This window comes from Primulina huaijiensis, chromosome 10 (genome assembly GCF_012295235.1).
Source record: "Primulina huaijiensis isolate GDHJ02 chromosome 10, ASM1229523v2, whole genome shotgun sequence".
NCBI lineage: Eukaryota > Viridiplantae > Streptophyta > Magnoliopsida > Lamiales > Gesneriaceae > Primulina > Primulina huaijiensis.
The window spans coordinates 2376870-2394512 of NC_133315.1; the positions used below are offsets into that span (position 1 = coordinate 2376870).

Sequence of the window (17643 nt, forward strand, 5' to 3'; positions counted from 1 at the left end):
CAAGTCTAATTTTCTTGATTGTATAATCGGGAAATTGATTCCTCAATTTTATTATTTGAGCAAGTAATCTTGCAAATGCAACATTTCGAGTTGACAATAAACATACATGTGACCATCTGCTGGAGGCATCAATCAATACCATAAAGTATCTGAATGGTCCACATGGTGGATGGATTGGTCCACAAATATCACCCTGAATACGTTCAAGAAACATTGGTGATTCAGTTTGGATTTTGGCTGGTGATGGTCTTATAATAAGTTTTCCAAGAGAACATGCTTTACATTGAAACTTATTATTCTGAAAGATCTTCTGGTCTTTCAATGGATGACCATGTGTATTTTCTATAATTCTTCGCATCATTGTTGAACCAGGATGTCCTAATCGATCATGCCAATTGGTTAATATTGAAGAATTATCAATTACCATGTTTGATTCAATGGGACGTATATGTGTATAATGCAATCCAGTAGGGAGCATTGGTAGTTTTTCAATCACATATTTCTTTCCTGATTTATATGTGGTAAGACACATATATTTCTCATTCCCTTCATTCATTGTTTGAGTATCATACCCATGGGAATATATATCATTAAAACTCAACAAATTTCTTTTCGATTGTGGTGAATATAAAGCATCATTGATCAAAAATTTTGTACCATTAGGTAACAAAAATTGTGCTTTACCACATCCTTTAATCAAGTCTACAGGACCTGATATTGTATTCACCGTTGTTTTTGTTGGTTTTAGTTCCAAGAAATATCTTTTATCTCGGAGGATAGTGTGCGTTGTACCACTATCAGGTATGCAAACTTCAGCTTGGTTCGTAGCATTTTCCATATTTGAACTTCAAAAAAATATGCAATGAAATAAAATTATTGACAATAAAATACAATACAATATAACACACTATAAAACATTATCATACGAATACATAAAAAATAAAATATTTTACATATTTATTCCACCATCAAATTGATCATTATCTGAGAAATCAATCAGAAAATCTCCAGCATCAAAATGAGTTGAACCACTCAAAGGTTCACTGTGTTCAGTAAAGTTGGTCTCCTTTTCTTTCCCCTTTATTGATTCTTTATAAAGTTTACAAAGGTGCTCAGGGGCTCGACAAATACGGGACCAATGTCCTGGAGTACCACATCTGAAACAAGAACTTTCAAATCTTTTTGAGTGATTCTCATTAACACTCATATTCTCTTGATGCCTTTTCGGTGGGTGGTTTGGGACGTTCTTTTGAGATGAGTTATAGAAATAACTATCTCGATTATTTTCAAAACCACGGCCGCGTCCACGACCACGACCACTTCCACGTCCACGTCCACGTCCACGACCACGACCACGACCTCGATTTTGTCCTCGACCAAAATCTTGTCTGTAACTTTGATTTTGGTTTCCAGGTTTAAATTCATTTTTGCTTACAGCATTTACTTCTGGAAATGCTGTTGATCCAGTGGGTCGGGACTGATGATTTCTCATTAATAGCTCGTTGTTCTTTTCCGCCACAAGAAGACAGGCGATGAGTTCAGAATATCTCGCAAATCCACGCACTCTATATTGTTGCTGTAGTGTTATATTTGATGCGTGAAACGTGGAAAATGTTTTTTCAAGCATTTCCGATTCTGTAACCTCATGTCCACAAAATTTTAACTGCGAGATTATTCTATACATCGCTGAATTGTAATCACTGACTTTTTTAAAGTCTTGGAATCTTAACATATTCCATTCATCACGGGCGGTCGGAAGTATAACTTCCCTTATATGTTCAAATCTCTCTTTTAATCCTTTCCACAGAGCCATGGGATCTTTTTCGATGAGATATTCACATTTTAAACCTTCATCAAGGTGTCGTCGTAAAAATATTATAGCTTTTGCTTTTTCTTGTGATGAAGATATACCATTTTCTTTAATGGTCTCGCTTAGACCCAATGACTCAAGATGCATTTCTACATCAAGAGTCCATGGCATATAGTTTTTCCCAGTAATATCAAGAGCGATGAATTCGAGCTTTGCCAAGTTTGCCATGGTGGTACTAAAAATTACGATGCATTTTATTAGTTAATGAATATTGCAATACAAAGTAATGGATAAACAACAAGTACAAGTATTCGTAAAAATAAAGAAAACACACGAGGAGGATATTCTCCGATAAATACAAGACTGGTGAGTATGATAACCAAAATAATTAAAAATAACCTCGTGAAAGCCATCTTCTTTTTTTCTTCGAAAATTTGATGAAGAATAATTTTTAGAGAAGAAGAGAAAGTTGGAGTGATTGAATGTATTTGTGAGATTGTATTTATAGAGCAAAAACTAGCCGTTTTGTTACCGTTTATTACCGTTGGTGTATAAGAAAATAAATGTATGTATTTGTATAATTTTATGGTAATAATATGGTGTATATAATATTAGTCATATTTAAATAATTATGTATATCATATCACATTATTATAATTAGGTGTCATAAGTTATTTTGTTTAAAAAACCTTATAGGCTTTTATACTTGTCGTATCCCTTACCGGGAGTGTGGGATGTCGTCTTAACATCCTCCCAGGATTTATAACAAGTTTTTGAAAAAATTATTTTTATTATTTCTAACAATAACATTATATTATATATTACATATATAAACAATAAATAAATAACAGTAAAATAAATATTATTACTTTTGTTACCTTTTTCTTCTGTTCGGAGCTTGAAAAAATATGGAGGACTTTTAGAGCTTCGTGCTGATAACGTGTTGTGAAAAAGTAAAAATTTACGGTAAAAAAGTAAAAATCTCAAACTCTCAAAATTATCACACTACACACTTTATAATATTTTTCTCTCAACTCAATTGTGATTTTCTTCACAAATGAGAGATCTATTTATAGAAAATTTTTACAAATAATCCAAAAATAAAATACATCATTACCTACATCATCACACACTAATTTTCAATATTCAACACCTAATTTTACCTAATTTTCAACATTCAACATTCACATTTTCAACACAAATATTTAACACATTTTTTAAATAATATTTCAACAAAAACAATTGATGTAGAAATCTTTCACTAATTACTGAAAAATCATTTTTGCACTAGGCTTCAACTAGACGTGGTCGGGTCCGATTTGGTCCCAACCCTTAACCCGACGGGTCTAGGTTCAGGTCCGATTATTCGTCTGATCCAAGTTAATCTTGATGTTTTTTTTTAAAAAAATTATTAACTTTTATATCTTGTACTTACATAATTATAGCTATATTATAATTACATAAGTTGTATATGTATTAGTATTTTCTTTGATATAGATGAATCAAAATTGGGCCATTCTTTTTTGTTTTTTTCAAAAATTTCAAATAAGGGCCAACCCAGATGTTCAAACCCACTAGGTCTATACGTCGGGTTGATCAACGGCCACTTGATCGTGGTCAATGACCTCCAACGGACACTTGATATGTTTATCGTGTCCATTCATTTTAAAAATAATCGATTAAATATTTTCGAAATAGGCGGATCGACGAGTTTTAGAACCTAAAACAGTAACCGGACTGCTTTTGATCGGTTATAGTCACGGTTATGGGCCAAAACCGTTGACCCGGTTAACCCGACCGTTGACCACAGGATGGGTCCGGTCTGGGTCCAACCTGGCCTGGTCTAGCTTCAACCAATAAGTAGTTTTCTTATGTTAATTGGGTACCAATTTGATTATTTTTCAAAGTATAGCATTAATTGATGTATTAGAGATATTTGGAAAATGCATGAAAATAAAAATTGTAATAAGTACTAATCATTTTAAATTTGTTTTAATTTTTCTTAGGTATCATTTTCTATTATTTTTTTAAACATTCCATTTAATTATTTCTCTTTTATTTCTAGGCTTCTCAAAAATTCGACTGGAAAATTTTGATGGAAATGTGGTTATCTACACAATCATGTGATGGAAACAAATAGTAGACAATGTTAATATAAAATTTGAGAATACAATATTATAGTTGGAGCATACGCATTGTTACTGTATAATAAAAATCTATTTATCTAAAATATAAAATTAATCAGACTTAAGAACTATTTTCACAGTTCTTTAAACTAAGATCTATGAAAACTACCAAGATTTGAACTTTTATTATTATATTACAATTGCAGGGTGAAAGGTTTTGTTCTAATAAGATCGAACTCATGTCTCTCCCCTGTTGGGAAAAATTTATGTCTGTATACCGCTTGACAACTAAGATCGTTTAGGCCAAATGAGATGACAAAATATCTTGTTCCAGTTAAGTAAATGCTATTGCTTCTGTTTCTGCTCAAGTTAAGAGTGTTACCATACATGTCAAAGTCTGTAATTGCTTTACATTCTTTTAAATTAAATATGTCACACACATACATATGAGTGTATATCTCAGATTTACAAAATCAAGATAATTTCAAGAACAAAGCAAGAAAATAACAAAATATGAGACACATTGCCACCAACAAAAAAGGGTGGTTTGGTTTCATCCAACAATGGCATGAATCCAACGACGGTGACTATAAATCTAACCGCTCCCTTTTCAAAATTGATCTGCTATTATATGAGCTGAGTCTATAGGCATGTGGCTGACCTGCGATTGCGAAATCCCGTCTCCCTGCAGACCCTGAAAGTTTTATCTTCATCTCAGATCTGTTCCTCTCGAGGCTATCTTGCATAGACTTCAACCTGGCTTCCTTTTCGGCTCGGTTGGAGCTCCACTCTTCCCTCAGTTTTGCATTCCTTTTTTGCATGTATCTATCGTAAAACTTCCCACGAGAACCCTCTGAAATGATAAGCATCGGAAAATCCTTACTTGTAGTATTGCCGTAGTTGTGGCTCGTGTTCCTGGAATTACTGGAAGGTTCAATATGCTGGTGATTGTCATAAAATTTCGAGGAGAAGACTTGCATGCAATTTGTTTCTGGCTCAACTTTACAGCTAGAAATGAATTGATCACCAGGGGTTCGGAGCTTATGCTGTGCAAAGAGCTTTTCAAGCTCGTTTGCTTTCATCCTCAACTCATCATTAAGCTCGTGATTGATCCCTTTTGAGTGCCTTGCTCTTCGAGTTTGTTCAGTAGGTGGTGTTGAAAAAGAGTCGATGCCTTCACGAGCCTCTGCCACTATTTTTTCCAAATATGGTGTCTTGATATTTCCGCCGATAGAACTGCTTTCGTTTCTTTCGATAGAACTGCTTTCGTTTCTTTCAAATTGCGCTTTCTTGATATTTTCAGAAGCCATGCCTTGCCTATTGAACATCAATCTCTGAGGTCCAGAATCTTCAACTGTGGATACAGAACTGTTTGATACTTTATCAGATGAGCGTGATTCTCTCTTCTTTACTTTAGTTTCCTCGATAGATCCTACATCTTGCTGAGTAGACAAAGATTCACCCCCATTCCTTTTATCGGGAATAGCAAATGGCTCATGAAATTTAAAGCCACCTTCAAACATGACAGATTCTCTGAAAGTCTTCTGGCTAGTATTTGCATATCTTTGCGCAACAGGCTGATCATTTGATTCAGAATCTTCTCTTTGATCTGAAATTTCGACAGGCCCACCCGATTTGCTTCTAAAAGGCATAACCCGAGTCAGTGAACACTGATCCTTCACCCCACTAATCTGTTTCTGCCCACCAATGAGTTCTTCGCTCCCCTCAGAACCCTTTATATTCAACCACATGGCATCCTCATTTTTACTGCTGGGGGTAGTTTTGAACTTCAGTTCCCAATTTTCTCTGCTCCCAACCCTGCTTGTCAGCGACCACTGTGTTCTCCCAGGCACTTGGTTTTTCATCCCATCACTTTCACCAGAACCCTGGTTAGAATTTGACTGGATGGATCCAGAAGACGCTTCAATGTTGCAAGAAGAAGCATTTTTCAATCCACCACCGCCTAACTGACTCAAACTAGAAATAGTCTTAATTTGAGGTACTACATAAGAACTGGTTGCTGCATCATTTTTCTTCTTAGAGGATTTGATCTGGGAAACTGCTGCAGTTGATGGTGTGCACAGGGGGCTATCATTATCCCTTTGATCTATGCTCAAGTCGATGCTCATGTCACTAGCACCACTCCACCTCCTCAGCATTGCCTTCTCCATCAACGTCGTACCCAACGTCGGCACATCAGAGGACAACCTCCGCAGCTGGGTAGGCTTGGCCATGACTGCTTTCTCTTCAGGATTATCCTTCTGCTTCGTCTCAAACATGCTGATCCGGTCCTGCACACTGAGTCGCCTCGATGGCTGACTTGACTGAATAGACTGACTCTGGTCTGGGGTTGAGGTTTTGCCTTGCCTTTCTTCTAGAGGGACATGGTCCCTTGGCTTGTCCCCATTGTCCCCGTTGATGCTAGACTTTCTGCTGAATGGGAATGTGAACATCGATGAGCTGGGCAGCTGACATGTGACATATTCTTGTTGACGTTGATAGGGTACTGGGGGTGGAGGGGAGGGTGGGTCATCATCTAGGGACATATCAGACCCGTATGAAGAACGAATGGCCCCATCATCAAATTCAGTTTTCCTCGGGCTTATCAAATCAGATCGTCTCTTGCACACCGATATGAAGCTGCAGCAGGCTTCACTGAAAATACATATAGAGAGAATAAATTTTAAGTCAAATAAATCAAGTATCCAGATGATGTATATGTATTTCATAAGTTCTACACAGAGTCATTCTTAATTTGCATAACTAGGCTCACTGAGTCACTGTAGCGTAGAAATTTTGAAGAGTCTTCCTTGGACGAGGGCAATTGGTGTATTACAACTAGTATGTGTTATGTTCATTTCTAACTAAACATTTGAACGAGCCAGAGACCCACAACACAATGGACATTTTCCCTAGCCCAACTTAGAACAACCGGAGTATTTAGATCATCATTTTTTAAGGAACCAAAGAATTTCTGAGTTCTTACTTGAGGCGATGAGCACCAAACTTATCAGCAAACATCTGAAGTTCAGAAACCGAATCAATATTAAAACCTGCAGCATTTGCACGAGCACATGCTGTAGATAAGTCCTGCTGAACAGCAACAAGCCTTACATCAATAGCTCTCAAAAGCTCCTTCCTGTATTGATTTGAAAGCAAAAGGATAAGATAGAGAGAAATGGGCAAAGTTAAATTAAACCATAATGAGACTCCAGGTTTAAGAGCTCGACATAAGTTTAACTATATTTTGAGGTCACCTATCAAACTATAACTTCAACTCTCATATTGTGGACTCGATAAGAGCACAAGTTTCCCCCCCATTTCCATCAAAAGCATCTTTTGGATCAGATAAATCATGCGACTAAATCCATGCTCTTATAACTAGATAGCTATAAATGAGATCATTTCAACTCACTATCTGAGTAGCTTCAAAGTTTTCATGATAAAATAAACATTTAAGTCAGAACTATCCTGAAAGAACAGGCAGCTTATACTACTGCTACCAGAAGAAATGAGAAAATCTTTATAGGAACAATAAACATCATGACCAATACACACAATCATTTGAAGAAACAATAATTTAATACAAGGTGATGAGGTAATACTTTGTGGCATCTTCTGCAGCTCCCAACCCAGATCCACCTCCACCTAAAGAAAAATGTGAATTCTAGTAAATGTTGGGAGCAGCATTAATCATTAGTAAATTTTAGCCAGAAAAAGGAGAGAAACAGCACTCAACCACGGCATTTATATCTAAGATTCAGATGCCAGTTGGACCATGAACAAAAATGATGGTAAAAGTGAAGAGCAGTGGTAGAAACATGGTTAGCATACATTAAAAGCAATCTAATTTTGAAATCCTAGTACAAAGTTTATACTAAAGCTGCACAACAAGCAACATTGACCCTATCTTTTGTTTCTTTAGTTATTTTATGTTTTAAAAATAGCATGTAAAGTTTCAATAAAGAATCCATTAAAATGAAAAATAAAAAATCCATCTTGCTAAAAGCATGCCACCATTTAAATAAAAAATTAAACAATAAAAACTCAACGCAAGCCGTGATCCTGAAGAAACTTCATTTCTTGTGCTTTTTTAGGTTTTTTTCTTCTGGCCAATTTTCATTCGAAAATCGGGAAAAGGTCTAACATTGTTAATGTTAGACCATTTATGGAACAGTTAAGTGTCAAGAAAGGCTTGCTTGCTTCATCAATAAGACAAGGAATCAAAAGATTGAAGAATAGTGAAGTCACCGATTAGGCCCAATTCACGTACACCTCATCCCATTGGGGTCAGCTACAGATTCAACTCTATTATTCCACAACCAGAAGCTGATTTCACAGCTAAAGCACATCCAGAAGAAATTCAAAAATATCTCACAAAATCTATAATGTAACAGGCAACTAAAATTCGAATTTTACATATTACTGCACTATTGTTTAATCTTGGGGTTTGCATGATTTCAGATGAAATAACCACTAAAACTTTGATGATGGAAGAATGTTGAGTCTGAATCATGAGTAAAACTTAGACAATGAAAGGAAATAAGTAACGGAAAGCATACCAGAGAGTTGATTCCCTGTTCCCTGAAACTGACAGCAAAAATAATTTAGACATGCTCCAGTCTTGGAACCTAGAAATTCAACCATAATATGAACAAAAGTAAATACCTGTGAATATATTCTTTGAGCAGCTTCCAACTGTGACATCTCAGCGTCACACGTATTGACAAACTCCAAAACCTCAGGTGTACTTACAAACCGAACAAATCTAAAAAAAAATGAAATTAAATATACATGTCATTTGCATAAAGAAAATTCCTCCATAAATAACAGATGAAATTACCTCTCAAGTGTTCCCTTGGTGAACCATGATGTATTTTTACGTCGCCCGACTTCAAGCTTAACTGATCGTTCAGCAGATGCAATTTGTTCCTCTGCAAACGTTAAATGGGCAACAAACGGCTTGAGCAACCCCGAAGCAATTTTCTCTGTGCTCCCATCACTGGAAACAAACAACTCGCATCTGTTCGAAAGTAAATTATTATCAGTAAACAAGAATAGACACCATCTGGACAATAACAATGACAATAAAATCGAACATAAGAAATCACAGTCCGCACCTTGAGCGTTTCGGAGATAGCTGAAATACAGCATAGTCAAGGGGAGTTTCACACTTCAACCTTTCCATGCTAGAGGAAGACTACACTCTCTTCTTCTTCTATCATAAGGACACCATCATTGCTTTGCACCAACGTTTAACTAAGTGTGTGGGACCTGGTATTGGTTGCATACATAGCCTGCAACACCACACATTCCATTCTATGTATGGAATTGAGTTTCCAAATGCAAGAATATATAACCTAAAATACAACTGATAAAGAAAATTATAGGTAGATACATCATATCTCAACTAATAGTCTCGTCGATTAAAAAAAAATGCACCGGCATTAAAAATACATCAACAAAACGAAATCAACCAGAATTCCATTCGATAAGATCTAATTACGACATCTCCAAGCTCCAGATGAACACAGTATCGATCAATTAAAAGCAATGTAGCAACATAATTAACTCAAAATTCCAAGTGAATCCGATACAAGCCAAACGCTAAGAAATGCGAAACCATCGAGCAAATCTGTTAACTGACCTCAACAATGCCAATGCGAAGATCTCCAATCCCGGGATCCGATCTTCAGACTCGAGTTCAAAAAAGATATCAACTTTCTCAACAAAAAAATGATCAGAATTCAAAATGAATTTCTGGGTTCTCTTCAAATCTCTTAAAAAAGGGAAAACCCCACAATTGGAAAACTTGGATTCCACTCTTCACCCGCCCTTGGTAAAAGTGCAGACTGTGCATTCTGTATAATTGTATGTATATGCCATCCCTCTAAAAGCTAAAGGTGCCCGTCCGATATAAAGATAAAAGAAACTGTACGCAGGGAAAATTCAAAACTACGTGATTGTTCGTGGTTTTCAAAATTTTTTCTTTTCAAATTTTTTTAATAGCAAAAACGGATTAACTCGAGTTTAAACCAAACTATATTTTATTGATTTTGCTAAATGTAAACCAAATAAAATCATTCATAATTAAAAATCAAACAAACCTTAAATTTTTGTTTTGTTAGTTTTGATGATGGATTTTAAACTATTTTTTCCAAATTAAATATTTTGAATATTTTGTTCCAACTAACTATTTTTGTTTGCACCAAAAAATTATTTGGATTTAATTAATTGAACACAAGCTCAAAAAGAAGAATGAGTATCTTGTAAGACGGTCTAACGAATTTTTATCTGTAAGACGGATCAACCTTACCGATATTCACAATAAAAAGTAATACTCTTAGCATAAAAAGTAATACTTTTTCATAGATGACCCAAATAAGATATTCGACTTACGAAATTGATCCGTGAGACCGTCTCACAAGAGTTTTTGTGTAAAAAGAAAGAAACCAACTAGAAGATCAAAGAAGCCATTAGTTCAAAGTGTATACTGATTCAGCTTAAGTTTATTATATTTTCATATTTTGTAATTTCCAACTGATTTATATATACATAATTCTGTTGAGATTTTATTTCTTCAAGTATATTGTCGGTTCTTTTAGTTTCGGCGTTGTGTTTGTTTAGTAGATTATAATTATCATCAAATTTAGTATCAATTTCGCTTGAATTAATAGAATTTAATTTTTTTTTAAATTGTTTTTCACTCAAATTGGTGCTTTTAGAACGTGACACATACAAAACAATTGCAAATTGGTGCAAACAATTATTAATAGACCAAATTTCAGTATATATATATACATATATTAAATCATTCAACAATATAATTTAGCATAAAAATATAAAGTATCATATGAAGTTGTTCAACTTCAAAAAATTTACATGATCATTCCCTATGACTTCTCAGCAAATATTTTTAAAATATAATAAAAATAAATATACAGGGTTAAATAAAATCAATTATAATTTCAGTTTTAAAAAATACATATTATCACTAATAATCAAATAAAAGACATCAACAATTGAAATTTTATATATTCTTACAATAGAATTTTTGTTCAGTTTGGTTTGGATTTTTGAACAAATCAATTTTTTCGATTTTATTATATTAAATCATGATCAAATAAAAATCAAGTTAAACCAGTGGTTCGCTTTACTTTAATTCGATTTGATTCAGTTTCTTTCTCCCACTGATATTATCGAAATTATAATATTACAAATTTGATTATCTTGTAAAAAATTTATAATAGATATATTGATTTATATCGATGTATTAGATTTAATTAATTCTCTTAATTTTTTATAAGAGAGAAACATATGAAACATGTAAGAACGGTGAAGTTTTTTCGATGATTAAATAGTTTATTTTGAAAAACTATATTTTTATGTTTAATTTATAAAGTTTTAAATAATTTGATCTCGTTGACATTTATTTATTTTTGAGAATACAAATATGATATTATTTCATACTACAAAGATATAATGTAACTGCTCGCACTGTTGACGGGACTTGAGTGTGGATGTGAGACTTACTTATCTCGAATAAAGAAAGTACAAAGAAACAACTAAATCTACCTAAATAAATTAGAAAAATTACCCACAATCAGCATGACTCGAACATGAAACTAACAAGTTTTCATGACCTCCTAGATTAGAAAATTTATACCTCAAAAATTATAACTTATTGTCTAAGCTGAACTAAAACAAAAATCATGGTTCTAATTTGATTCGGATTTAAAAAAAAATTATGGTTAGAGAAAGAGGAGGAGGCAGAAAACATCACATACAACAGCAGAGCAGATGGCAAAAGAAAAATTTGGAGGAAGAAGGTAGACAAATTTATATTGAAACTTGGAGGAAAAAAGAAGCTGGTAGGGTTTGAGAGAAATGAGGAAGACAACTTCAAAGAGAGAATCATGTTAACCACGCTGAGATTTACTTACTCCTTCCTAGATTTTATTCTTATGAATTCAAATATTGTGTTATTGCTTTGTTTTGATTTTATGGAATAAATTTCTTTAGACTAAGACAATGATAAGACCAAACAATGCTTTCTTTGGTATTTGAGTTTCTTTTTAATATACTATTTTTCTTGATTTTAATTATCGATTGATGTTAGTTTAATATTTCTTGTTAATAGTCCGATCACATATTTATATGTTTGTTGATAAATCAAGAATCGGAAGAAGATTGGTTAAATATAACAACAAAGACGTCAATTAACTCATGATTAAACTAACTAAAAATAGTGTGCGGTTTTGAGTAAAAACTGAAATTTCATAAAAATTTAATGCATTTAGATATAATTAAATTCAATTAATGATAATTGGACGGTTAGATTTAAATAGGTTTATTAACTCAATGAATCGTTTAATAAATAAATTGAATATTTCACTGTGATTGTCAATTAAATAATTAATTTAATTTTAACATGTGTAAACATAATAGAGTTCGGTGTCGTTGTACGTCTTTGTTCTTTATTTGAAGTTGAATCTCTCATTGGTCTTTTAATCCATCTTTTTTTAATGCAATTATTTTATTTAATAGTTTAGATTAATAATTAATATATCATCCTTTTATTTTTTTTTATCTAGTTTAAGTTAAGTGATAAAAAATTTTTTAATTAAATATTAGTCTCTGTGGATGGATACTTGGACTCATCATTCATTTACTATAACTTGACCTTGTCCGCTTGCTAGATTTATTTCTAACCGAAAGACTCGTCAATTTTTAGTGTCAGTTGCCTGGGACTAGTTTATTTAATATTGCTTGTCTGAGACTAGTAATTTTTTCCCAACAAAAAAAAAATTCATCTGTTTTTTGTCTAATTTATTTGTTTTATCTTTATTTTCTTGTGAAGTACTTTGAGATAGATCATCGGCGAGTATTCACGAATTTTACTCAACAATACTCAGAACCATTCTATGTTGTCTGTGGGAGATTCAATGATTTGACAAACAAATTTCGGTATCATAATTTGTCAAACAAACACTCTTATTCGAATTTTCTATATTGGTTTTGATGAATCAACAAGAAGTTGGGTAAACTATAGAGCTTTGACAACTGGTAGTCACTTGTTTAATCGAGATTACAATGGTGCATCGTACTTGTTAAATGATATGGCAGATTTCAACTACCACTGACATTGTGATCCTTCACTGCATGGTTGGGGTCACCCTTCACTTCATGGTTGGGGTCACTAATATCCTCCACAATTCTTCCTCAATTTTTGAACTAACCATTTGAACAACAAGAAAAGTATAGCGCACATTTAGATGGAATCACGGCTTATTTGGAGAACATGGTCAATAATTCAACAGAGATAAGTAAGAAGTTTTTGGAAATTCACACAAACTTTACGTGTTTCATAGATGAGCAAATTGAGTTTCTAGTGCAACCAGTCTCTGAAATCCGCCAAGAGAATGAAGCGATTTTTCCTGATCAATTAATGAACAATCAGATATGGGTGAATGATGACAACTCAAACAATCAAGGTTTGGAGAGTGATTCAAATCATGTAGAAACTTCACCTGAATCTGATATTTCACAAATATTTGAGCTGGAGGAAGAAGAATTTTTCGAGGAATCCCTACACGAAGATGAGCCAAAAGTGAAGTTGGAAGATGTAGAGGAACACAAGGCGAAGGATTTGACCTCATATGTAACGATCATGGGCCATTAGGCTGAACCACATGGGTCTCGGTCAATACCCATGCACCACTACTGATCATGGGTCGTTAGGATGGTTCAACATGAGCCGTAGCCCATGTCCATGCACCGCCACTCATAGAATATCTCACTCCTGTAAAGTAGTTTCTTTCGCCTTCCCCAACACTCGAACCCAAGACCTTCAAGCATAAGTACCTAGATTCTTAAAGTGTTGGCACACTAGGGCGGTTGTTTCTGGCCGTCCCAGCACAAAACGAGGAAAATTACGTGCTTAAACAGTGCAACTCGAGCTAGAAGGGTAATTTCTTACCGTCCTAGCGTGTTTCGATATAGAAAAAATAATTGAACGATCTCTTTTCTTCATCGGTGGATTTTTTGAGGTAATACTGTAAGGGAGCCCTAATACATGATTTTAATGATCGGATTTGAGACTTCTTAGCCACCACAAGAGAGAAAAAGCTCGGACTTCAAGGAGGCAAGGAAGAACTCGAGATTTTTAGACCAAGTTTTCTCACTTTTTCATTTTTTCCTGTATTTTTAGTTTAAAAAATTTGTTTGAATATTGTTTTGATATTTTTATGACTATATTTATTGGGATATAGAGGATCCTCCCTTAAAATCTTGTTTTAATTTATTAAATTCTCGACTTTGGCTTAATGTTTGATTATGTTATTGGTTTTCTTTGAATTATTGAAACGTTGCTAATTTGTCTAATATTTTAATATTATAAATGAATTCGAGATAATAGTTTGCAATATGAACGAGTATCATTCTTCATTGATTTACAATCTGCATAGATATATTAAATTAAATATACTTTGATAGTGATAGTTCAATAGGTCGAAAACTATGATATTTTAAAAATCGTTTATGCAATCAACTATGATAAATAATTAAAGACAGTTAATTATTTCATTGTGTTGAATTAGTTTAGCATAACTTGAGAGTATGCTAATAATTTATAGAATCTTGTCAAAAACATGAGTAATAGTTGAGATTAAATATTTGAAAGGGTAAGTGAACTAAAATTTCTAGTAAATTCATTTCCACATTAGATTTTCGTTCGCTTTGAATTATTTTTATTTTCTCATTGAATCATATTTTTCCTTGAATGCAATTTTGGTTTAATTCATTTCAAATCAACGTATACGCTTAGCTAAAAATTTAATTTTTGAAAATAATAATTGTGTGATATAGTCTATGTGAGAGGATACTCATAATTTGTATACTATAGTATAACTTGACTCAAGCACTTGTTATTTATTCGAGCCTAAACTTTTATTTTATTGAGGATTTTCAGTACATAAAAAAACTCGATCACTATGAGATAAAAGTGATATGGTTATTGATAATTATTTCGATCTCAATGTATCTTTTGTTGATATGTGATACTCACGGGAAATTTAGGGTCCGATTCCGGCGAGTGTCACTAATCCAGACGCAGGTTTTGAAATAATCTTGAGCCAGAAATCACAAATGAGACCGTTAGAAGGGGGCCAGGAGGGTGTCCTGGCGTAGCCCCTCCGACGCTCAAGTCAGAGACTGAGGATATATGAGGGGAGCAGCTAAGGACGCTGCTGAAAACAATATAGTGAATGAATAATCATACGCTCAAACCTGGTATTTATATGAGAATACCTGGGCTGCTTATGGGCCCTTCACCTGTGGGCCGTAGAGATGGGCCGGCAGTTTGGGCCTAATCTTGATGGGCTCATCCATGGGATATCATCAGTCTCCCCCTCTCGAGTCGAACTGAATCGTAGGTTCAAAGTTCGATTAATTGTGTTGTCCTTAGTTTATCGGCGATGAGGACATACCGTGCCAGAGAAATTAATTTTGTTTGTCGTTAACGCACAATGTTTGCCGCTGCGAAAATTACGGGGATCGACCTGTAACTGCCGGCCCATCTCTATGCCTGGTCAGGTCGTGGGGGTTTGGGGGCAACACCCCCAAAAGCTCTCCAGAAATAATCAATCGCATGGGTGAGGACGTGCACTTTCTTTCTGCTGTTCGTCAGTCTCAAATCAAATCGCAATCTCCTCCTGAATGGTAAGATTTGGTCTGAGCTCCCCAAAAAATAGAGGTCCTCCCCTACTTCAATTTCACTTCTCCTCTACGTAATTTTCTCTCCAATTTCATTTAACATCTCTCCCCCTCCCACGCCTCACTCGAGCCGTCGCCCACGCCTCGCCCAGCCACCATCCCGCGCCGCCCCGCTCTCGCCCGAGCGCCTCGCCTCGCCTCGCCCCTATCCCGCGCTGCGCCTCGCCCCAGCCCGGCACTCGCCCCTGCCAGCGCGCGCGCCCTGACCTGCCATCAGCACGCCCAGCCGCGCGGACCCCCTGCCCTGAGCTCGCCCGGCCGCGCGCACGCCCTGCCTCGAGCTCGCCTGCCACGCCCTGACAGCCACGCTCGCCCGGCGCGCACACAAACGCCCAGCGCTCGCCCAGCCGCGCAGACCCTTTGCCACGAGCTCGCCCAGCCCTCACCTGCCACGCCCTGACACCAGCCTCGACAGCGCCCATCGCCTGCCGAGCACTCGCCCGAGTGCCGCACAGCCAGCTCGCCCCCCGCCGTGCTAGCACGCTCGCCCATCGCCTGCCGAGCACTCGCCCAGCGCGCTCGGCTCTTGCTGCTCGCCCCTCATCTTCTCGCCACGCTCGCCCCACGCCGCGCTAGCACGCTCGCCCAAGCGCGCCACGCCCTCCCAAGCGCCCGTCCATCTCCTGCTAGTCCGGCGCACCACACCACGCCCGCCCGAGCACACGCCATCTCCTGCTCGCCCGGCGCACCACACCTCTGCCAAGCGCTCGCCCGGCGCGCCACGCCCTCTCCTGCCCCCTACCACGCTCGCCCCCGAGCACCCAACAGCACGCCCCAGTGCCTTGCCAGCCCACCGAGCGCACGCTCGCCCATCGCGCGCTCGCCCCAGCGCACGCTCGCCCTTGCGCGCCTCGCTTCCTCCCCAGTGCCACGCCCGCCGCAAGCTTGCCCACCACCTGCACGCCATCCCCAGCGCGAGCCTCACGTCCACGCGGTCTCGCCCCTGAGCGCCTCGCCGCCCACCGTGCCATGCCGCCTGCACGCCAGCCCCTTACATGCTCGCCCACAGCGTGCTCGCCAGCCCCCCGCACGCTCGCCCACCCTCGCACGCTCGCCCCTGCCGCACGCTCGCCCGAGCACTCCTTCCACAAGCTTGCCCCAGCGCGCCTCGCCCCTNCTAGTAGGCATACCTTAAGCAAGCAAGTAAAAATTCGACGCCCTCACCCTCTAGCTCCTCGGCTAGGCGATGTTCTAACAGGAAAATGAAAATTCAACGCCTCCACCCTCTAACTCCTCTGCTAGGTGACACCCTAGCAGGAAAGTAAAAATTACACACCTCCTCCTCTATCTCCTCTGCTAGGCGATGCCTTAGCAGGAAAATAAAAATTCCACACTCCATCCTCTAACTCCTCTGCTAGGCGACACCTTAGCAGGAAAATAAAAATACAACACCTCCACCTTCTAACTCCTCTGCTAGGTGACAACATCCTCTAGCTCCTCTGCTAGGCGATGTCTCAGCAGGAAAATAAAAATTCAACCCCTCAACCCTCTAACTCCTTTACTAGGCTATTCCTTAGTAGGAAAATTTAATTTTTCTCCTGCACGCTGCTCCTCTACTAGGCGATGCCTTAGTAGGAAAATGAAATTTTTCTCCTGCACTCTCTTCCTCTACTAGACGATGCCTTAGTAGGAAAATAAGATTCAACACCTCCACCCTCTAACTCCTCTGCTAGGTGACACCTTAGCAGGAAAGTAAAAATTACACACCTCATCCTCTAACTCCTCTGCTAGGCGATGCCTTAGCAGGAAAATAAAAATTCAACCCCTCCACACTCTAACTCATCTACTAGGCGATGCCTTAGTAGGAAAATTTAATTTTTCTCCTGCACGCTGCCCCTCTACTAGGCGATGCCTTAGTAGGAAAATGAAATTTTTCTCCTGCCCTCTGCTCCTCTACTAGGCCATGCCTTAGTAGGAAAATTAAATTTTTATCCT

General features: G+C 37.2%; 1 protein-coding gene across 1 annotated transcript; it reads right to left on the reverse strand.

Moving 5' to 3' along the window:
* Positions 1-4324: 4324 nt before the first annotated feature.
* Positions 4325-9874, reverse strand: LOC140986465 (uncharacterized). The gene is made up of 8 exons (XM_073454723.1): positions 9584-9874; positions 9057-9233; positions 8780-8959; positions 8605-8704; positions 8499-8526; positions 7542-7584; positions 6923-7075; positions 4325-6591 (listed from the first exon to the last, which is right to left on the reverse strand). Exons 2-8 carry the CDS (start codon positions 9122-9124, stop codon positions 4524-4526), a joined length of 2640 nt encoding a protein of 879 aa, XP_073310824.1. The 5' UTR covers positions 9125-9233; positions 9584-9874; the 3' UTR covers positions 4325-4523.
* Positions 9875-17643: the final 7769 nt, after the last annotated feature.